Here is a 24061-nt window from a genome sequence, read left to right on the forward strand (position 1 = left end):
CCCCAGCTCTCTAACACAGCACCTAAGACAGAGTGGGTGCTCATAAGCATTAATTGAATTAATAAAAAATGTTTATGACTGCATCATTAGACCAGTGCTTTCCTCAATTGAAGGTGCATGCAAATATCCTGGGAACCTCGTTAAAATGCAGATTCAGAGTCAAAAGGTCTGGTTGGGGCCTGAGGTTGGCCATTTCTACCAAGTTCCCATGGTCTGTATTTTTCAAGTTCCCTAAAAATGAGACTTTCCTGTCCATATACAAATACAAGTCATATAAAGTTTGACCACTCAATGAAAGTTTGTAAAGATGGCATAGAAATTTTTCCCTTCTTAGGCACCCCTACCCTCCCAATATGAGGAATCAATGGAGAGAGTTGGAACAGTGCCCCAAATACCTGTTCCTTGCTCTCTGCTCTGGTCTTCCAGAAGCAGGGAAGGTTGTAATGAAAGGAAAAAGGGAAGTGTCCAGGAGTTCTCATGCCTCCGTTTCTCTTCCACTTCCAGCCTTATAAGGCGCATCTGCCCCGTTTGAACCTCCGAAGTCACCACCAAACATTCTAGTGTGCAGCGCCGCGCCCCCCTCCACGCCTTTGCCCAGGCGGAGACAGTTGACGCGCGTGCGTGCGCGCTCAGTATAAATAAATCCCAGGCGCCCGCCACTGGACAGAGCCGGGTTGCGGGCACCGCGGTCATGGCGGGTGAGGATAATCAGTGGCCGGGCAGCATCCTCTACAACATGCTCATGAGCGCTAAGCAAAAGCCCGAAGCATCAGAAGCAGCGGAGCCCAAGGTGCGGCTGAGGGGCGCATGCCTGGGCTGCTCTTGTGGAGTGGAGCCCCCGTTGGGCAGAGAAGGGCTGCCAAATAGGCGGCCAGTGGCGGTCCTGTACCGCTGCTGTTTGTGCGGTGAAGACCACCCACGGCAAGGCAGCATTCTCTACCACATGCTCACGAGCGCAAAACAAACGCAAGAAGCTTCGGAGGCACCCAAGGCACGGCTAGCGGGGAAGTGCTGGGGCTGCTCCTGCGGCTCGGAGCCGCCGGTGGGCAGAGAGGAACTGCCGGGCAGGCGGGCCATGGCGCTCATATACCGCTGCTGCTTTTGCGGTGAAAACCACCCACGGAAGGGCAGTAACATCCTCAACAACATGCTCACAAGCTCAAAACAAACGCACGCGGCTCAGCCGGGAGTGCTGCCGGGGGCCCCCTCGTGGAACCCATCGAGTGGCGCGCAGCGGCCGGTGACCCTCAAGAGTCCACAAGTGACCTGCGAGGCAGCTTCAGCGAGCCTGTTGAAGACCATGCGCTTTGTCAAGTACTTACCCTGTTTCCAGGTTCTGCCCCTGGACCAGCAGCTGGTGCTGGTGCGCAGCGGTTGGGCGCCACTACTCATGCTAGAGCTGGCCCAGGATTGCGTGAACTTCGAGACCATGGAGACATCCGAGCCCAATCCACTGCAGAGTATCCTCACCGCCAGGCGGCAGGAGACCGCCGACGAAGAGCCGCCAAGTCTCCCTACCCTGCAGCAACACTTGGTGCCACCATCAGAAGCCAGGCGTTTGCCGTCAGCCACCGAAGTCCAAGCTATTAAGAGCTTCCTTACCAAGTGCTGGAGACTGGGCATCAGTTCCAAGGAGTATGCCTACCTCAAGGGGATCGTGCTGTTTACCCCAGGTAAGGGCACCTGCCTCTGGCTCTGGGTTTTCTCTGCTCATTAGGGGGTTCCTCAGTGCCTACTAGGACTCAGGCACTGAAGAGTGTTCAGTGGTCAGGGATGTGTCTGGGCAAAAGTGAAGAATGGCTACTAACTCAGCACAGTTGGGAGAGCTCCAGAAACCACTTCTTGCGGGTGGGCTGCTGCGGGTAACTCATTCCAGAGAGGGGGCATACTTTGTTGAGGTTTGTACTTATCTCTCTATAACTTTTGTTACTACACAAAAGTCTGTGCCTTTGAGGGACATGGGTATTCTGCCTCATCTAGTCTTTTAAATCCAGTAGCATAGCTGTAAAAAAAAGGTTGTGTTTCCTGCAAAGTTTGCAACTTCTCTTTCTGAAACTCAGTTCTGAAACTTACTAGAACCTTTCTGTTGGAGGGACTCTATTAAGGATGGCAAGAAATGAGACATTTATGAAGGACCCATAGGGAGACCATCCTCTGGGGACACTGTCAGGCAGGACATGACTTAGTGTTTCATGGGTATTTCTCTGAATGGTCATTTTTTGGTCCTAAGCAGCTGTACTGTGTCATCCTTCAAGTGTCTGTGAATATTGCGCTAGCAATGGGGCAGGGAAATGACACACTAGGGACTGTGAGAAGGAGCACTGTATATCAGAGGTTGAAAAGACCTTAGAGACCTCCTAATCAAGTTCCTTTGTCCTTTGTCCCATTCGCAGATTAGGTAGCCTAATCCCAAGGGACCTTACTGCAAAAATAAATGGCCAGTGAATTGTGGAGCATGGGCCTCCTCTCTCCTGGGCCCAATGTCTTTTGGGCACTAGACACTGTCCTTCACACAGTGCAACCAAATCATGGGAGAACATCTCCCTGGACAGCCTAGAACCTAGTTTCAAGTATGTCCTACTACTAAAGTCATCTTCAATCAGAGTCCTTCCAAAAGGGCCACAGTGGGCAGGAAGTTTCCAGGCAGCTTGCATTGGGATAGTTTTCATAACATTGTTTTCCTGACACCAGGAGTCTCAGGTTATGTCCTTACCTCCTGCCTAGCATCTTTGAAGGGGTATAGAGCAGTGTGTAGTGGGAAAAGAATTCATTTACAAGTCAAATATATTTGAGGACCTAGAAACGCCAGCTCATCCCAGTAATCATTGTAGGTAACATTTTGATTACATCATTGTCTTCCAAACTTGCATGTGCATTAGAAACATTTGGGCTGGGTGGGGGGAGGCTTGTTTAAAGTCTCTTTAGGCCCCGCCCCTACAGATTTTGATTAAGTAGCTCTGGTCCAGGGTCTGCAAACCTGCATTCAAGTGCCCCAGGTGGTTCTTAAGATCATTGTGAAATAATTTACTCTTTCCTTCAGCTTGTGTTATTAAACATCTATCATGTGCCTTGTTCTGTTGCGATACAAAGATAAGACTAGGGCCAGTTTTAAGAAGTTTACATTTCACTAGTTTCCCTCTTTTCCTTCACCTCATTTTTTTGTTTTGCACACTTTACACACACACACACACACACACACACACACACACACACACACCCAATCTCCCTTATTCTTGCTCTGCTTTTCAGAATCCTCCCAATCAGCTGAGTGTATTTAAAACACAAATGCACCTGTATTGGGAGGAAAAGTGAAGCCTGTTAAGTGTGTGTACTTTGCTACTTTGCTATTTATCCTTTTGGATCCCTTGATCTTTATGTTTAACTTTTTTTTTTTTTTACTGTGGAGTCCATCTACCTACCTTTCTTTCTTCCCTGAATTTACTTTGAAGGCAGGCCTTCTTTGGGGGAAAAAGCCATTTTAGAGCGGTGGTGAGATGGAAAAAGGGGAGGTGTGGTATGAAAGCAGACAAAAGTAATGTAGAATTCACATGACAAAGTTTTAATGAGCCAAAGTTTCAGATGAGCCATCTGACCTAGAGGAGCTTTATGTTGCTGTGGAGTTTCATGCAAACCTCTTCTTACCATCATCAGTAAAATTCAGACTCAATAAACTTGTGTCCCAAGCCTTTATAATAATCTGTAGGTAGTAGGGGATGTTAATGTGTGGACTGGGGTAATCAGAATTGGAATATGGATTAGAGATGCTGCTTTTTTTGCTTTCAATTTATTTATAAAATTTGGTATTAGCCTATAATAGGAATGACTCATTTATTGCCATTATTATTTTTTAAAGGACATTGGTTCTGCTACTCTGTGAGGATTAGCATGGTTCTTTTAAAATACATCTCGGTTGCATTTTGTAGAAAAAGAGAAGGGAAATGATTGCAATTATCACTGACATCACTTAAACAGAATGATAAATTGGTGATTAATTAAATACAAGTTGAAGAACTTTACAGTAATATCATGGAGGATCAAAGGACTTTAAAAAGCAGCCTCCTCTTACCACCTTCTTAAATCTACAGGCACTTCATCTTTCCTCATTGTATTTCACTCAGTTTTATCTGGGTTTCACACTGGAAGAGGGTCATGTGTTCTCTATTTGAAAAGTTACTTTGGAACCATGTTGCAATCCATGATGTTTTCATGTTGACATTTTAACCTTTTAATGGCTGTAAAGCAGTGTTTTCAAAGACCTCTCATTTTAAAGTAATTTTTAAGAGCCTTTTGGTGCACTCATTAGAATCACTCTTTTTTCTCCATCTTCCCCAATACAGAAATCATGGCAAATGAGCTAAGTGGCTGGTGTTATCTCTTAAATTATTATGGGACTCAAGACTAAAATCAGTCTGCAGGCAAATACTTACATGAAACAAGATGGTGAGCCACAGTTCGTGTCTGAAGTTTACCACCATTGGCTGGATAATTATTATAATGGTGGAAACTTAAGGGAGGATGGTAAAATATTTGTAACTGGTAGAACTTCTTGTCATTGTACAATGGCCTGCTTCCCACAGGTAAATGGTAAAGTGCTCATCTTGAAATAATTTTACTTTCTTTTTTTTTAATTTTTTTTATTGATTATGCTGTTACAGTTGTTCTATTCCCCCTTTATTCCCCTCCACCCTACCCCTCATCCCCACCATTACCCCCCTTTAGTTTATGACCATGGGTCTCAAGTCCTTTAGATTCTATATTTCCCATGCTATTCTTGCCCCCCATCTATTTTCTATCTACTGTCTATGCTACTTATTTTCTGTACCTTCTCCCCCCTTCTCCTCCTCCCACTCCCCTGTTGCTAACCCTCCTTGAGATCTTCATTTCTATGTTTCCACTCCTGATCTCTCTGTCCTTTTAGTTTGCTTTTGTTTTAGGTGTGGTTGTTAATAACTGTGAGTTTGTTGTCCCTTCACTGTTCCTGTTTCTTTAACTTCTTTTTCTTAGATAAGTCCCTTTAACATTTCATATAATAAGGGCTTGGTGATGATGAACTCCTTGAATTTGATCTTATCTGAGAAGCACCTTATCCGTCCTTCCATTCTAAATGAAAGTTTTGCTGGATAGAGCAATCTTGGTTGTAGGTCTTTGGATTTCATGACTTGGAATACCTCTTTCCAGCCCCTTCTTGCCTGTAAGGTCTCTTTTGAGAAATCCACTGACAGTCTGATGGGGACTCCTTTGTAGGTGACTGTCCCCTTAGCTCTTGCTGCTTCTAGGATTCTCTCCTTCATTTTAATTTTGGCTAATGTAATTATGATGTGCCTTGGTGTGTTCCTTCTTGGGTCCAACTTCTTTGGTATTCTCTGAGCTTCCTGGATTTCCTGGAAGTGTATTTCCTTTGCCAGATTAGGGAAATTCTCCTTTATTATTTGTTCAAATAAGTTTTCCACTGGTGGCTGTGCCTTTCCCCCTTCTGGTACCCCTATAATTCGGATGTTGGAGCGTTTAAAGATGTCCTGGAAGTTCCTAAGACTCTCCTCATTTCTTTGAATTCTTGCTTCTTGACTCTTTTCTGTTTGGCCATTATTTGCTTTCTTCTGGTCCACTCCATTGATTTGAGTCCCAGTTTCCTTTTCATTGCTATTGGTGTCCTGTGCAATTCCATTCATTTCAATTAGTTTCGCCTTCATATATTTGTCTAATTTGTGGGTATAATCAACCAGTTCTGTGAGGATGCTGATGACCAGTGTTTTGAACTGTGCGTCTGAGAGTTTTGCTATTTCTTCATCGCTTAGATCTATTGGCTCTGGGGCTCTGAGATCCTCCTGCGCCATTCTTGGTCTGTTTGGGCCCTTTAAGTGTGAGAAGCCGGCGCCTTGGATTCCCAGGTCGCTGGGTTGTGACGCTGTATGTGGGGGCGTGGCCAGAGCGAGGAAATGGCGACCCCCTCTGCCGCTTCTCACAGCTGGGTGTGGAGGAGCAGTGCCTTAGGTGGTTCACCTGGGCCGGGCCACTCAGAGCCGCTGGGTTATGATGCTGTATGTGGAGCTGGGGTCAGAGCAGGGAAATGGCGGCGCCCTCCACTGCCGCTTGCCATGGGAACCTGCCGGCCCAGTCCAACCACCCACTCCCTCGCCTGTCCACCCGCGCACAAATGTGCGACCTCAGTCAACACGCAGCCCCGCTGCCCCGCTGTCTCCCCTGCGGTCGTTCGCCTGGTTGCTCGCTCGGTCGTTCACTAGGTCCGACCCTGCGCCTAGATTCCGCGGGCCTGAGTCCGTCTAGCCGAGTCCTCCTGTGCAACCTGCTCCGCCAGCCGCTGGTTTCACCCCTTACCGGTCAGGCTGAAGAATTTGTTGTTAACGGACTTCCGAAAAGTTCAATTTTCCGTGTTCTGGCTGTGTTTTCTGTTGCTAATATTTAGTTTTCTCTAATCTTGGTTGTGTGAGAAGGCACGGCACATCCACCTATGCCTCCATCTTCGCGGAAATCTAATTTTACTTTCTTCAGATTTACACAGATAGTGAACTGGAGCAATGATTCATTAAACTACATTCTCCAGTCACATTGAATTAAGTGTGCATTTATTGGCTCAGGGCCATCAGTTTTTAAGTGTGAAGATACAAACATGGTGGATAATAAATAAGAATAATTATATAATATTTCATTCTTGAAAGCATTGCTTCTGAAAATGTAGACCTGATTTAGCATTTATCCTTGCTCTAGAAAGCCCCTTTCACCAGGAAGCTTGAGCTCTTGTTTAATTTAGGAAGGGGCATGAATGGGTATATTTAAAAGCTAGCAAACGCCCTGACTTGTGTGGTTCAGTTGCTTGGGCATCATCCTGCAAACCAAAAGGTCATTGGTTCGATTCCCAGTCAGGGCACATGCCTGGGTTGCAGGTTCAGTCCCAGTTGTGGGGGGGGGGATACAAGAGGCAACTGATGGATGTTTCTCTCCCTCTCTTTCTTACTCCCTTCCCCTCTTTCTAGAATCAATAAAAGAAAAAAACTTTTATATAAATAAAAAAGCTAGCAAAGGACTCTGTGAGTGAGCTGTCAGTAACAAAGAGATTTTTCTCTTGTTTTCTCCTCCAGATCTACCAGGTCTGCAGTGTGTGAAGTATGTTCAGGGACTTCAGTGGGGAACTCAGCAGATCCTCGGCGAACACACCAGAATGATGCACAGAGGGTTCCATGCCAGAGTTGCTGAACTGAATAGTGTCCTTCTTGAGCTTCGATTCATCAGTGCCACTGCCATTGCTGAACTGTTCTTCAGGCCCATCATCGGCGCAGTCAGCATGGATGACATGATGCTGGAGATGCTTTGCACGAATTTATAAAGGCATCTGTGGGCCACAGAAGTGCAGTTTGCCATGAAGAAATGATAAGGAACTGTGTGTAGAAGAGTGTAAATAGCCTAAAATAAACTTTCTTAGTATTTTTACATGCATAGTATTTTTGTATTCAGTTAAAGAAAAACTTTAGTTAAAGACAGAAAATCCCGTTTCATAGTAGTTCACTGTGAAGGAAAACATTTGCAACAGGTAACATATCTCTGTACATCTTTAAAGAATGAACAGGGTATGACATTAATCTATTTTCACAAGTTTAATAACTCCCCAGTGAACCTGCTAAAATCAAATTTGTAACATTGTTTTAATAAATGTTAAGGTATTAACCATTAACTTGATTGCAAAAGGTTTCATCAGGTTTTAAGACTTCAAAAAAGATTTTAAAACCTAGTCAACATAAACAAAAATTAAGTTACCATTGTAGATGGCATTATAGCATTTAACATTATGACATGTCAGGGCCAGTGAGGGTCAACGTGTCTCTGCCTTCATTTCCACTTCCAACATCTGTATGGAAGTCTTTGTACCAAGCAGAGTCAAGTGGCAGTCTGCAATCATAGAGACATCTGAGAGTGAAGTAGGAGTTTTTCAGAGTTTTAGTTTGGGATTTTTCTCACACAGTAAATAAAGGTCAACAAGAAACTTACATTTTATAGTTCCACAGGCTCAACATCATTATAAATCCCCAATTATACCTTACCTTTTAGATATATTATAGAGGTACTTATCAAGTGACTTTGTTGTTGGCTCCTGCTGCCTCTTTAAATGTCATCTGTAGAACTAGCTCTCTCTGGATAAAATTTAGGACACTAAATGTTTATTCATTTATAGGTAATAAATTGACCATTAGTGATTCATACATCTAGACCCACTGCAAGGAGTCTTCAACTTCCTTTTGTGTAGATCCCTTCGGCTGTCTGGTGAATCCTATGGACATCTTAGAATCAGGCTGTTAGAATAACACAGCAAATAAAATAGTTACAATTGCAAAGGTAATATGTCAAAGTGTATTAAAAGTGTGAAATTTTAGCCCCAGCTGGTGTGGCTCAATGTATTGAGTTCTGGCCTGTGAACAAGGGGGTTGCAGGTTCGATTCCCCATCAGGGCACATACCTGGGTTGCAGGCCAGGTCGTGTGAGAGGCAACCAATCAGTGTTTCTCTCACACACTAATGTTGTTCTCCCTCTCTTTCTTCTTCCCTTCCCCTTTCTTTAAAAATAAAAAATAAAATATTTTTAAAAAGTTAAATTTTAAAAATGTTCTCAAATGTGGCATATATATTATATGTGCTTCTTTGTCGACACATTAAATAAACCGTCTGGTGGCAGATCTATCAACTACCTTAATGTCAAAGTGGTAATTAATATAATTGAAATTTCAGAATAACCTACTACATGTACAATGTGATAAGAAAATATCTGAGATTTTCATTGGTTACTGTGTTAGGGGACCTCAAGATCACCATTACACTCAGAAATGTGCTAGAAGGTTTCATGGAACTCAGCATATAGTTGTGTTCAGGGCTAAGACTTATTACAAAGATGTGTAAGGATATATGGCTGGGTTCTAAGGCAGGGTCTAGATGAATACATATGCAGGCTTCATTCTGCTCTCCCTGTCCTATGAGGAATCACTCAGAGTGCACCCTTCTGAACAATAGAAATTCAGTAACATGTGTGACATATTCCTGCCTAGAGAAGCCTTTCAAGATTCAGAGTTTAGCGTTTTTATTGAGAGCTAGTCATATAGGCACCCTCAACGTAGCATGTACCAAAATTTCAAACACGCATAAAGAAAGTAGGTATTCAGTATAAACCCCATTTTCTTAATCATTTCTTTCTTTCTTTCCATAGTTTTGAAAAAGTGGGTTTGCACAATCCCTCATCCCCTGTGCCTCTTGTCCGGATCATTTACGCAGCGAGCAGCCTTGAAACACTTAATCCCTTCCTGGAGACAGCTGCTTTGAGTGATCCAGCTGCCCTGCTAAGTTGTGTGCATCATGAGAAAGGTGAGGGAATTGGAGTCGGGCTGTCAATCCATTGCTTCAAACTGCAGCTAATCTGTCAACAGCAGTGAGACATCACTCTATCCCATAGGGATTCTGGAGCCTGATCAGTCAGAGGTGGGCAGAGGGGGAGCTTTTAATAGGAATCATGAGTTAGGATGGCAATCAGCCTCTGCATCAGAACTCTAGTGCCCATCCACAGCTCCCTTTCATGCAGTCCTCTTCAAGAACAAGCTCTTATCCTAGAGCATATGCAAGTGATTCGACTAAGCCATCTAGCATCAACATGATTTCTGAACTAGGACCTGGCAAAAGGGTATCATAAATTATCAGCAGTCCCAGAGTCTTGAGTCCTGTTCACTGAGCCTCTGCCTACTTTCAGGTCAGCGCAGCCCCACACCTGCTGACACTGCAACAACCCATAGTGGGCAGGAACAGGTTTTAGCGTGGAATCAGGTACAGATAATTGTGGAGTCAGTAGACCAAAAATACCAGGAGCTCTTCACAGTAGCAGCAAAGCTGGGACACTGTAGGGCCAGGCACCTGTGTTCTGAGTCCAAATAAGGCTGAGGAAATGACTAGACTGGTTTTTGCCTTTCTTTCCACTTGTAATTTATCTAAAGCCTTGTTCCAGCTCTGGGAACAGACTTAGCCCTTTTCCCTTTCCTACTTGGAGGAGACATCTACTTCAAGCTAATTTTTGTGTTCAGACCCTTACCTCCCCTTCCCAGAGAATGGAGACAGACAGACAAACAAACAAAGGCATAACTTGCTTTATAGCTATTTTTCTCACTTTATCTTGAATGGCCCAAGGCAGCCTGGGATCCAGAGAGCTGAATTTCCTGGTGGGGGTGGGGTGTATACATCATTTTGATATTCCATGGTAACTTTCACCTCTGACCGCAGACGACAGCTCAGCATCTGTCTCATACTATGGGTGACTCCATAGGCACACACATACCAGGGCTTTGTCATTGCCTGTTCTCCCCCTACCAAATAATGCTATAGCTATATTTCAGTGACTTGGGGTAATTCTAGTAAATTCCTCCATTGTGTTGGAGCTTCCTAAGGTCACCCCACACTTAAATATTCTCCAGAAGGGCTCACAGCACTTACACGCAGTTGTAATCACACTCAAGGTGATTTATAGTGATGTAGATTAAGGTGATTTAAGGTGATTTTTCTCCCAGTTTGAAACTTTCCCAAGTTAACTGCTTATAGTGGGACAACAGGGGCTTTAATATTCCCCTGACCATGTAGATCTAGTTTTACTTCCATATCTTGCTACCAACATTTGCAGATACTCACAGGGTTGGAAGGCATTAAGGAGAAAGAGATAAGGGTAGCAGAAGAGTTCTGACCTGGCCAATGCTGAGCCATGGTAGTTTTCTCTGGACATACAGATTTTAGAGTCAACTCTTCTTCATGTGAGTACTTGTATAGATTATCTGGGCAAATCATCCTCTTTTCCTTATCCCCAATCTCTTGGGCTCTCTCTTTCTTGCAACTGCTTCTGTATTCCTTCCAGTGTTTCTTTTTCAGACCCCAGATATCTGCTTTTCTCTCCAGCTCCTTCTACTAAGATTTTTTATCCTCCCTAGGCAAATCTTCTGGACAGATGTAAGGTAAAGTTATATCAGCATGCATGTTCTCTCTCTCTTCCTTACTCTTGAAGGAAAACACTTTCTTTTTGCTTTGGCAAAGTCTGAGTAAAAGATGCCCCATGCAACCACATGTTCTGCACTCTGCCATTCCGTGTTTTACTCAGCCATCTATTGCCTTTTAGAGTTCCAGGTGAGAATCAGACACTAATCCATGATGTTCCCCAAACTACAGTACAGATTAACTCTAGAAGTCATCTCCTTAAAGTGCTTTTATTGATATGTTAAAAGGAGAAGCACCTCCACCACTCTACCTATGGGATGCCCTCAATGCACAAAAGGCTCGGCTCTCTCAAACATTCCTTTCCTCTTCCAACTTCCATAGCTTTATATGCTTGATGTGCAAGAGGGATTAAGAATCATGTAAATTTCATGATTCCTGTTTCATGACTTTAAACCTCACTTAGCATCTTGTTTTCTCTGTGCCTCAGCAGAAACATGTGAAAAAATTCTCTTTTGAAATCCAGTTACTAATGTGCATTCATAAATGTTCTTTTCCTAAATGGTTAAACCCATAATCAGCATTCAAATCCAATGAGGGTATTTTCTTGGCATTCGTGATGAATTATTTCAATCTCTGTCTTGATTGTATTAAATATGACCCTCAACTTCTTTTTTTTCATTTCCATGTTTTAAAATTCTTCTTCTAATAAAATAATAAGGACAAAGGGCAAGAGACTATTTAAATATTTCACAAACACTGCTATGAACACGCTAAGATGGAAAAACTTTAGAAATAGCAACTGTTGGTTGGCAGGCCCCTCCAGCATGAGAAAGCTCCAAATATTCTCCAATCAGGTGATGGATGAGAGTTCACATTCAGCACAGGAAAGGCAGTTCTGGAGTTCTAGTGTACACTTCACCAAGGTGCTGATATCTGTTAAGATTAGTTTTATTTATAACACTCTTTCCCAAGACAACATCACTAGCACAGGCATAGCTAGAATGTGAAAGCCGTCCTGTATGTGAAAGTGTCTAAGCTCCTATCATCATGCCACACTGTCTCCAGTTTAGCTGCAGGAGCTATATAGATGTTAAACATATTTGTGACACTTTATAAAATACATCTAATACACCTAATTTTATTTATTTATTTATTTATTTATTTATTTATTTATTTATTTATTTATGTGCATATGTATGTGTGTATGTATGTATTTATTTAATTATTGTTCAAGTACAGTTTTCAGTCTTTTATTCCCATTCCAGCCCACCACCCACCCCACCCGCTGGCACTCGCCACCTCCCTCCCATTTCCACCTCTATTAGTTTTTGTCCATGTGTCTTTTATACTTCTTCCTGTGAATCTTTCCCCTTTTCCCCTGAAATTCCATCCCCTCCTCCCTCTGGTCCCTGTCTACCTCTTCTCTATTTTAGTGTCTTTGGTTATATTTTGCTTGCTTGTTTGTTTTGTTGTTTAGCTTCCTATTAAAGGTGAGATCATATGGTGTTTGTCTTTTACCGCCTGGCTTATTTCACTCAGTATAATGCTTTCCAGTTTTATCCATGCCATTACAAAGGGTAGGAGCTCCTTCTTTCTTTCTGCTGCATAGGATTCCATTGTGAAAATGTACCATAGTTTTTGGATCCATTCGTTTACTGCTGGGCACCTAGGTTGCTTTCAGCACTAGGCTATTGTAAATTGTGCTGCTATGAACATTGGAGTGCATAGGTTCTTTTGGTTTGGTGTTTCAGGGTTCTTAGGATATAATCCTAGAAGTGGAAATGCTGGGTCAAAAGACAGATCCATTTTTAGTTTTCTGAGAAAATTACATACTGTTTTACAAAGTGGTTGTACCAGTCTGCAATCCCACCAACAGTGAACTAGGGTCCCCTTTTCCCCACAACCTCTCCAACATTTGTTGTTTGTTGCTTTGTTTATGATGGCCATTCTGACTGGTGTAAAGTGGTATCTCATTGTGGTTTTAATTTGCATCTCTCTGATAGCTAGTGATATTGAGCATCTTTTCATGTGTCTCTGGATCCTCTGTATGTCCTCCTTGGAGAAGTGTCTGTTCAAGTCTTTTTCCCATTTTTTAATTGGGTTGCTTGTCTTAGAGTGGAGTTATGTAAGTTCTTTGTATATTTTGGAGATTAAACCCTTGTCTGAGGTATTGGCAAATATGTTTTCCCATACAGTTGGTTCTCTTTTTATTTTAATACTGTTTTCTTTAGCCATGCAGAAGCTTTTTATTTTGATGAGATCCCATTTGTTTATTCTTTCCTCTATGTCCCTTGCTCTAGAGGATATATCAGTAAAAAAGTTGCTGTGTGAAATATCTTAGATTTTACTGCCAATGTTCTCCTCTAGAACTTTAATGGTATCAAGGCTTATATTTAAGTCATTTATTCACCTTGAATTTATTTTGGTGTATGGTGTAAGTTGGTGCTCGAGTTTCTTTTCTTTTTTTTTTTGCATGTAGCTGTCCAGTTCTCCCAACACCATTTGTTGAAGAGGATATTTTTAGTCCATTTTATGTTGCTGCCCCCTTTGTCAAATATTAATTGACTGTAGAGAGTTGGGTTGATTTCTGGGCACTCTGTTCTGTTCCATTGGTCTATGTGCCTGTTTTTATGCCGTGCCAGGCTGTTTTGATTACAGTGGTCTTGTAATACAGTTTGGTATCGGGTATTGTGATTCCTCCTACTTTGTTTTTCTTTGTCAAAATTGCAGCTGCTATTCGGGGTCGTTTATGGTTTCATATAAATTTTTGAAGTGTTTGTTCTATGTCTGTGAAATATGCCATTGGTACTTTAATAGGCATTGTACTGAATCTGTAAATTGCTGTGGGTAGTATGGACATTTTGATGATGTTAATTCTTCCCATTCATGAACACGGTATATGTTTTCATTTGTTTGTATCTTCCTTGATTTCTTTATTCAGTGTTATGTAGTTTTTTGCATATAGGTCTTTTGCCTCCTTGATTAGGTTTATTCCCAGATATTTTCTTTTTCTTTTTCTTATATCAAATGGGATTTTTTTCTTAATTTCTACTTCTGCTGATTCATTGTTGGTACACAAAAATGCCTTTGATTCTGGATATGACTTTGTATCCTACTGTTTTACCAAATTCATTTATTAGGTCGAGCAGTTTTTGGGTAGAGTCTATGGGATTTTCCATGTACACTATCACGTCACCTGCAAACAATGACAGTTGTTTCCTCCTTTCCCATTTGGATGCCTTTTATTTCCTTTTCTTGTCTGATCGCTGTGGCTAAAACTTCCAATACTATATTGAATAGAAGTGGTGAAAGTGGACATCCTTGTCTTGTTCCTGATCTTAGTGGAAAAGCTTTTAGTTTTGCCCATTGAGTATGATGTTGGCTGTAGGTCTCTCATATATGGCCTTTATTATATTGAGGAGTGCTCCCTCTATTCCCACTTTGCTGAGTGTTTTTATCCTAAATGGGTGTTGTACTTTATCAAAAGCTTTTCCTGCATCTGTTGATGTGATTATGTGATTTTTATCTTTGCTTTTGTTTATGTGATGTTTTACATTTACTGATTTGCGAATACTGAACCATCCTTGCATCCCTGGGATGAATCCCACTTAGTCATGGTGTATAATCTTTTTAATGTATTGTTGGATGCGATTTGCCAATATTTTGTTGAGGATTTTAGTGTCTATGTTCATTAGTAATATTGGCCTGAAGTTTTCTTTCTTTGTTGTGTCTCTATCTGGTTTTGGGATTAGGATGATGCTGGATTCATAAAAAGAGTTTGGCAGTTTTCCATCCTTTCGAATTTTTTGGAATAGTCTGTGAAGAATAGGGGTTAACTCTTCCTTAAATGCTTTGTAGAATTCTCCTGTGAAACCATATGGTCCAGGACTTTTGTGTGGCAGGAGTTTTTTGATCACTTCTTCAATTTCATTGAGTTTTGGAATATTATATTTTTCTAGAAATTTGTCCATTTCACCTAGCTTTTCAAATTTCTTGGCATACAGTTCTTCATAGTAATTTCTTCCAATCTCTTCCATTTCTGTGGTGTCAGTTGTAATCTCTCCTCTTTCGTTTCTGATTGTGTTTGTGTCCGTTCCCTTCTTTTCTTGATGAGCCTACTTAAAGGCTTGTCTATTTTGTTTATCTTAAAAAAAAAAAAGCTCCTGGATTCACTGATCCTTAGAATTGTGCTTTTAATCTCTATGTCATTTAATTCTGCTCTAATCTTGGTTATTTCCTTCCTTCTACTTGCTCTGGGCTGTCTTTGTTGTTGTTCCTCGTGTTCTTGTAGATGTAGGGTTAGGTTGTTTGTTTGAAATGTCTCTGTCTTTCTTAGGTAGGCCTGTATGGCTATGAACTTCCCTCTCAGACTGCCTTCGCTGTGACCCATAAGTTTTGGGTTGTCTTGAGTTCATTTTCATTTGTTTCCAGAAACTTTTTGATTTCACCCTAATTTCATTCTTGACCCATTCATTGTTTAATAGCATGCCATTCAATCTCCATGATTTTGAGTGTTTGGGGTTGTTTCCTTCGGGATTGGTTTCCAGTTTCAGTCCCCTGTGGTTAGAGAAAATGCTTGGTATGATTTCAATTTTCTTGAATTTGTTGAGGCTCGTTTTGTGTACTATCATGTGGTCTATCTTTGATAATGTTCTATGTGCATTTCAAAAGAATTTAGCCTCTTTGGGATGAAGGGCTCTATATATATCAGTTAAGTTCATTTCATCTAGTGTGTTGCTCAATGCCACAATATCTTTGTTGATATATTGCTTGGAAGATCTGTCCATTTTTGACAGTGGGGTGTTAAAATCCCCAACTATAATTGTGTTGCTGTCAATATCTTTCATGAAGTTCTCTAAGATTTTCTTTATATATTTGGGTGCTCCTATGTTAGATGCATCTATATGTACAATGTTAATGTCTTCTTGGTGGATTCTTCCCTTGAGTATTATAAAGTGACCTTCTGGGTCTCTGTTTATGGCCCTTTTTTTGAAATCTATTTTGTCTGATATGAGTATTGCTACTCTGGCTTTTTTTCCTTGGCCATTTGCTGAAAAAATTTTTTCTCTAGCCATTCACTTTTAGTCTGTGTAGGTCTTTTGTCCTGAGGTGGGTCTCTTGGTGGCAGCACATGTGTGGATCATGCTTTCTTATCCATTCAGGTATTCTATGTCTTTTGATTGGAGCATTTAATCCACTTATGTTTAATGTTATTATTGATAAGTACTTATTGATTGCCATTTTTGTACCTGTGTTCCTCTCTGTCTCCCTGTTTTCCTTCCTTTCCTTAAAGCAGTCCTTTTAGCATCTCTTGCAGAGCTGGTTTGGTGGAGGCATATTCTTTTAGACTTCTTTTGTCTTGGAAGCTCTTTATTTGGCCTTCTATCTTGATTGAGAGCCTTGCTGGGTAAAGTAGCCTTGGTTGTAGGCCTCTGGTTCTCATTACTTGGAATATTTCTTGCCATTCTCTTCTTGCTTGGAGTGTTTCCATTGAGAAGTCAGTAGCTAACCTTGTATGTTACTCTTTTTTTCTCCCTTGCTTCCTTTCAGATTCTCTCTTTATCTTGGAATTTTGCCATTTTAATGATGATGTGTCTTGAAGTGGGCCTCTTCGGGTTCCTCTTGATTTGGACTCTCTGTGATTCCTGAATTTGTATGACTTTTTGTCTCACCAAATTAGAGAAGTTGTCCCTCATTACTTTTTCAAATAAGTTTTCTATCCCTTGTTCTTCTTCTTCTCCTTCTGGTATCCATATTATTTGGATATTATTACCTTTAATATTGTCTTGCATTTCTCTTAACCCCTCTTCATTCTTTCTGAGCCTCTTTTCCTTTTCTTGCTCTTTCTGGGAGTGTTTTTCTACTTTATCCTCCAACTCACTGATCCTATCTCCTGCTTCATCGATCCTGCTTTTGATACCTTCTACTGTGTTCTTCAGTTCAGAAATTGTATTCTTCATTTCCTCTTGGTACTTGCAAATAGTTTCTATTTCCTTTTTCATGTTGATATACTTTTCATTGAGTTCATTGTAGCTCCCCTGTAGTTTCTCATACCTCATTGGGAGCTCTTTGAACTTCTTGTTAACCAGTGCTTTGAATTCAATATCTGATAGTTGACTTGCCTCTATTTCATCTAACATTCTTTCTGAGGCTTCCTCCTTTCCTCTCATTTGGGGATTGTTTCTTTGTCTTCCCATTGTTTGTGAGAATCTTCTTGTTATTCTCACCTTCTTAAATTGATCTGTTCTGACTCCCTGGGAGTCAGAACTCCCTGGGAGTTCACACCTTATGGTGTGAACTTTTGTGGTAGAATTCCTGTGAAATTCAGTGGTGCAGTCTCCTTCTGATATTCTGGTGTTCTCCGCTTCCACCTACTCCTTTTTTTTTTATGTGTGATCTATTGGAGTGGGAGGCAAAATGGTTTATGACAGTGGGACAGTATTTTATGATATTTACAGTCACGGCCAGTAGAGAAGACATAGAAGATCTTTAGGCTATCTATAGTGTTAACTGTAATCTTCATCCCAAGTTGCCACTTTTAAGAGAGGATGGATAAAAGATAAGTCTTTTGTTGGGGAGGGAAGGATTGTGAATTGGATCTGTAAAGCAGTGAGGTTGTGAGCAGTCAGATTCTGAGGTAAGGTGATAGTAAAGGATAGTAAATAGGTGTAGTTTGTGAGCAAATAGTTAATCACTACAGTAATAGAGCTCAGAAAACTGTGAAGTGGACTAAGATCCAGGGGATGTGTTGTGAACTATTTACAGTTGTATAGAACAGCTATTATTTACAATAATCTTAGAGCAACAATCATATTACAGACTCTATGTGATCTGGATAACATGAATAGGGGGTATAGGACTTTGGGTAGTGTGCTAAATGAAAACAAGTGGCATGACGTATAGAAAGTTAGCAATACACTGTGGAGGAGAGAACAGGGGAAACCTGTCAAATGATACAATACAACCAGCCAAGGCAAAGAAGCCTATACAGGAAGAGGAGGAATACAAAGATACTATTAAAATATAAAGTAAGTGAGCCCTGGCTGGTGTAGCTCAATGGATTGAGAACGGGCCTGAGAACCAGAGGATCATGGTTCAATTCCTAGTCGAGGCACATGCCTGGGTTGCAGGCCAGTTCCCAGCAGGGGATGCACGAGAGGCAATCACACATTTATATTTCTTTCCCTCTCTCCTTCCCTTCCCCTTTAAAGATAAATAAATAAAATATTTTTAAAAATTCAAAAGAAGTGAGAATAATAAAAAATAATAATACAAATATGTAGCAACTTGTGGCTTCTCTGCTTCAGCAAAGTGAAATTTGTCTCTCTGTCTCTACTGTTGGGATTGCCCCCTCTTTGCGTCCAACTCTGGTCTCTTCGCAGTTCCAAGTTGTTTGTGTCACTTGTGCGTAAAAGAAAAAGAAAGGCAGGAGAAAGAAAAAGTGATCAGTTTGGAAAGAGAGGAAGAAAGAATAAAAGAGGAAAGAAGAAAAGAGAGGAAAAAAGTATTGAAGGATAAAACAATAATAAAATTAAAAATATAAAAGATCACTTAAAAAAAAAAAAACAGCCCTGGCTGGTGTGGCTCAGTGGATTGAGCACAGGCCTGAGAGCGAACCAAGGAATCATGGTTCGATTCCTAGTCAGGGCACATGCCTGGGTTGCAGGCCAGTTCCCAGCAGGGGACTCATGAGAGGCAACCATACATTGATACTTCTCTCCCTTTTTCTAAAGATAGAAAGATACTTCTCTCCCTTCCCCTCTAAAGATAAATAAAATATTAAAAAAAAACATTTCTTGTTGGCTTCAAACTGGCCAAACTGGTTTTTCTGGCTACAGCAGTCTAATGGGCTATTGGTGTGTTCTTCCTGCGAGCCCTCTCCCAAGAGCCAACCCGGCGCCTCTCCTCAGCACCCCACGAATGGGATCTAGGTCTTCATCATAGCACTCTTTCTCCGGGGGTCATTACCATGGGCTGGGTTTCGGGACACGCATGTGCGAGCCACAGCCAGGCTGCCCGGGGCCCCAGGGTTTGGGTGCAGACCCTCCCAGTTCTGTGGGGGAATTCCAGGCCCTCTGCCCAACCTCGGGTTCACTGCCAGGCTGGGTGGGGAGCAGGCCAAGTGGCTGTCGCAGGGGAATCCTTCAGTTTACTTTCCAAAAAACTTTCTCCTTTAGAAAGCCTGCATCTCAGCACAGCCTAACCCCCAGCCAGACTGGTGACTATCAGAGTCAGAGTCCGACACTGTGCCTCTCAATTCTCCCGAGCTGGCGACCACAGAGTCTGTGCTTGATCTCTGCCCTTGTCTTTAGTACGCTCTCTGCAAAGTCAAATAGGTCTCTCCCAGTGCCCAACCTTGCTTGGCTGATAACCGAGCTCTCTCCCAAGGACCCTTCGGCAGGCCTGGGGCTCCCAAAGAGTCAGCGGTAGACACACTGGGAGCGGGGCGCTGGGTGCCAGCTTAGGCCGCTGCTGCTCCTGTCTTTGCTCCAGTACCTGAGACTCTACTGTACTGCAGCTGTCTCCTTACCGTCTGGTTTTTTAGTGTCCATTAAGATTTCTGGTACCTTATTTTCATATATGCTGGGGAACTGTTGGCTGTTTGCACTATTCCTTCATAGATTGGCCAGGATTTTCTCCCATGTGTGCGGGGAAATAAAATCTGCTCCATCCTACTCTGTTGCCATCCAATTTCTTTCTATTTATTTACTTATTTACTTTATTGCTATTCAGTTACAGTTGTCTGCATTTCTAAATCCAGGTACCTAAGACTACTTTTGATTTTTGACTATAGATAGATCTCGTGGTTCCTATGTTGCCATTGTATAATTACAATGGGCACAGTTTCCAAATTACAAATTGGAACCTGAGGTTTGACAAAGAAAGTTTCAAGTTTGTACACATTTATATGAAAAATCTTATGAAGACATAAAACATAAAATATATTTAATTATATTTTTAACAAGTCACTTTAATTGAAAAGAAAAATAAATTCACATGAAATATGGTCCACTTGGAAAATACCAAACATATGGTTCTGTAAAACGTAGTTTCTTTTCTTTATGGCCAAATCTTTTTGTTCCTCACTGGTTCAACCTTTACCCTTACTAATATAGTCACAATCCTTGTTTACCTAAGGACTTTGAAGCCTTTTCATGCTTCAGTGCAGAATGGTGATTAACATTGGGATTTTGACATTTAATAACATTGATGTAATTACAATGTTTTAAGTGGTTCTTTTCTTACTTCTGCAAAGTAATTGTAATAAAGTCTGATGCTATTCTTATCATTGCTTTTTAAATTATAAACAAGGGAATAGCCAATGTGGAAAATGTATCCTAATTCAAATTAGGCATAACATGTAGAATATTGAGATACAAGGATCCCTGCTTCCTTTGTTTCATTTCTTTCCCATACAAAATCAAAATGATTACTTTTAATTAGCCCCCAAATGACTAAACATATATCTGGTTAAGTACTATGAAGTATTTATTTGGAAGTCTTATATGGAATAACACTTAAACAGTGGATGAATGATAAATCCTTCTGATCAACTGAATAACTGACAGAGTCTGTGGTTCAATAACAAACTTGAGAATGGTATTTCTCACTTACCATACCAAAAAAACAAAATAAAACTAAATCTCTGGTTTGTAGACAGTTTAATTATTTAGTTTTATAATACTAACACAGTATTGTGGGGTTTGTATGCAGAATTCAGATATTCAATTATGAACTGGATTGCTTTTATGAGGCAAAGCATATTCTCTTTACATCATTTCATACTACTCCTTATTGCCTTATATATACTCTATTTTACTCATTTGAGTTATCTTCCGGGATTCTAGGATTATATGAGTAGGATCAGTCAAGTTTATTACTTGACTGAGGTTGAAAGGAACATATAAATGTTATATTGGCCATTATATTTTTTAAAAAATTGGGCACCCAAGTTAGATTTGTCATATTATGTGTACCAATGATTTATTTCTTGACTCTCAGCACCCAGTCCTCCATCTTTGCCTTGCTTTGTGATATCAGAGGCATACCCTGCCATACCCTGTAAACATTTCTATTTTTCCAGTGGCATGATGTTAGTTTCAACAGTAGAATAATTTTAAGGGACACCACAAGGCTATAACAGCAGGAAGACATTTTATTTCAAGTTATGGTCCTCCTTTCTTATTTATCCAGCATAGGGATCTAGTGGCCCTCATGGATCACCTCCAGCCAGCCACACTCTCAGGCTACAATCTCCCTATTCAGTGGCCCAACAGCTGTGATCTGTGACCTCTGGCGAGTTTCTTTCACCCTGAAAAATATTTGATCCTCCTTTCTTTGAAGAGGTCTGAACTAAGTTATTGTTCTTCCAATATCTCAGCCTAGATATTGTAGTTTGTTTTAGAATTTTCTCTCCCTAGATGCCTTAAAGTCTTCTTTTACCCAATATAGTATTTAACTTCTTTTTGTTTGTTATTAATTATTTATGCTAATCTTTCCTATTCAAATTACTGATGATGTTTCCTCACTAGATTCAAACTCATATGGAGAGCAGCTAAGGTCTTGAGAATTTTATTTTAAGTAACATGCACCAAAAATTATTATAGACAAAATTAACTAAGTTTTTTAGTAACTATAAATTGAGGCATGATCTATTATATGCCAAGTTTCAATTCTATGTACATAAATTATGGTCTACTTGTTTAATGTTACTTAATACCATTAAACCTAAATTAATACTAAAAGCAATGGCAAACTTTGTCATAAAGAAACTGAAAACCAGGGCCATAAATTTTTAGCCTAAGATATCTGAAGTTATGCTAATTAATGCTTTTAAGGTATACACACAAGTACATAGAAAGCCACATGGGTGGAGCATTTCCCTCAGTCATCATTTAATCCATATGCCAACAAAATGCAAGGAAGTTAAAATTGGGTAGTTTGGGTGCCCTTTGTTCTCAAAATAGTTTTCTCTTTGTGTATTGTAAGGATTTGAATATCAGTAACTATTTTCACTCCAGCATGCAATTACTTTGACTTTGCTTGAGTTCCTCTGAGTTATGTATTTGGCTTCCTGCTCTGATGCCACTGAATATTTGTTTTTCTGCTCTGGTTTCAATGCATGCTCAAGGCAAGTTAAATTATGAAAAATCTTGGGGGGGGCAAGAATAGCATGGAAAATATAGAATCTAAAGGTCTTGAGACACATGGTTATAAACTAAAGGGGGGTAATGGTGGGGATGGGGGTAGGGTGGAGGGGAATGAAAGGGGGAATAGAACAACTGTAACAGCATAATCAATAAAAAATTTAAAAAAAGAAAAATCTTGGTCTTTAATTCCATCAAGATGTGCATGTCAAAAAAGGTAAAGGTATAAATCAGATGGTACTATGAAACTTGAGCCTGGTTCTATGAGAGAGTATGCCTATAATTTTTTAGGGGGTCCTGGGTAAAAGTTGAGCATATGATGCAGGGATGCATGTAAAACATCCCTGTATACTAATCTGCTGACAGTTCACATGAAGACCTGACTAGAAAATGTCCAAGTTGCTTTTCATATTAAGATAGCCATTTATACTAGTATTTCCCCCCTGAAAATGGTGGGGATTGTGTAAATTTAGGCAAGTGTTTCCAGGTCATCAGGTAATTAATGCAAGTAACTTGAGAATTCAATTCAATCCAAATAACATATATTGAGTCTCTATAATGTATAGAATACTGTACCCTAAAGAAGCTTAAGATTTGTTGAGTAGACAGATAGTTCACCCTGAAGTATTCCAACATATTGATTCATTACACCTAAACAATAATCCACAGATAGTGCATTTTGACTGTGGGGGCAAGAAGTAACCATTTTCCCATATATCTCCCTTATTCTTCCCTCTGCAGTGAATCTCCAAATTCTACCAACTATTTTGCTGTAGCCAGGAGCAAAGTAAGGCAAGGAGATGAAGAATCCAAAAATATTGTGAAACAAAATTTCACTATTTTTGAAAATATTTAGATAATTGTCTCACATCCATTTTTGTTTCACAAGTAGATGCCTTTTGTTAACAGTGAACTGGCAAATCTGTGAAAGAAGGAAAACTTAGTGCTGGGCCATTTAGATGGAATAATTTTGACCTGACATGATTCATTGATGGCATTTTTACCATCATTGGCTAGTTAATAGAAGACATTTACTTATTTAGCAAACACTTTGCGTGTATATGCTACACATATCAATATAACCAAAGCTAGATTATTTGCCCAAATCTGAGGAGGCAGAATCATAAGAGAGGCCTTTTTCTTTTTAGTTTTCTGAAATTTTAATTTATATTGTATTTTTTCATTACCATGTAGTCCTCTTATACCCTACTCCTGGCAATCATCACACTGTTGTCCATGACCATGAGTCATTTTTCCTTTTTGCTCAATCTCTCCACCCCTACTTCTCCCCCTTAGCTGTTATCCTGCCCTGTATGAGTCTGTCTCTATTTTGTGTGTTACTTCAGATTGTTCATTAGATTTCACATATGAGTGAAATCACATGGTATTTTTCTTTCTCTGACTGGCTTATTTCACTTAGCATAATGTTCTACAATTTCATCCATGCTGTTGCAAAGGGTAACATTTTCCTATTTTTCATGGCCAAGTAGTATTCCATTGTATAAATGTCCTATAGCTGTTTTATTCACTCATCTACTGGTGTACACTTGGGCTGCTTCCATATCTTGGCAATTGCAAATAGTGCTGCAAAGAACATAAGAACGTTCTTATGTTCTTTTGAATTAGTGTTTTGGGTTCCTTCAGATATATTCCCAGAAGTGGGACCACTGAGTCAAAAAGTAGATACTTTTAAAATTTTCTGAGGTATTTCCATACTGCTTTCCACAGTGGCTGCACCAATCTGTATCCACACCAACAGTGCAAAAGTGTTCCCCTTTCTCCACATCCTTGCCAGCACTTGTTTGTTGATTTACTGATGACAGCCATTCTATTCTGACAGGTGTGAGATGACATATCATTGTGGTTTTAAATTGCATTTCTTTGATGAGTAGAGATGTTGAGCATCTTTTTTTAAAAAAATTCATTTAGAGCATCTTTTCATATGTCTAC

The 24061-nt window shown here is 40.4% G+C and overlaps 1 protein-coding gene across 1 annotated transcript; it reads left to right on the plus strand.

Annotated features, from left to right (window-relative positions):
* The first annotated feature begins 683 nt into the window (after window positions 1-683).
* NR0B1 (nuclear receptor subfamily 0 group B member 1) lies at window positions 684-8536 on the plus strand. Its single transcript, XM_037127037.2, has 2 exons — window positions 684-1673; window positions 7098-8536. The coding sequence occupies exons 1-2, from the start codon at window positions 692-694 to the stop codon at window positions 7340-7342; spliced, it is 1227 nt and encodes a 408-aa protein (XP_036982932.2). The 5' UTR covers window positions 684-691; the 3' UTR covers window positions 7343-8536.
* The last annotated feature ends 15525 nt before the right edge of the window (window positions 8537-24061 follow it).

The sequence above is a fragment of the Artibeus jamaicensis genome, unplaced genomic scaffold (genome assembly GCF_021234435.1).
Source record: "Artibeus jamaicensis isolate MK-2021 breed Jamaican fruit bat unplaced genomic scaffold, CSHL_Jam_final scaffold_1283, whole genome shotgun sequence".
In the NCBI taxonomy this organism is placed as follows: domain Eukaryota; kingdom Metazoa; phylum Chordata; class Mammalia; order Chiroptera; family Phyllostomidae; genus Artibeus; species Artibeus jamaicensis.

Coding starts and splice junctions, on each gene's coding strand:
- NR0B1 (XM_037127037.2), top strand. CDS start 692: ATGGCGGGTGAGGATAATCAGTGGCCGGGCAGCATCCTCTACAACATG. Junction 1,674..7,097: donor GATCGTGCTGTTTACCCCAG/GTAAGGGCACCT, acceptor TTTCTCCTCCAG/ATCTACCAGGTCTGCAGTGT.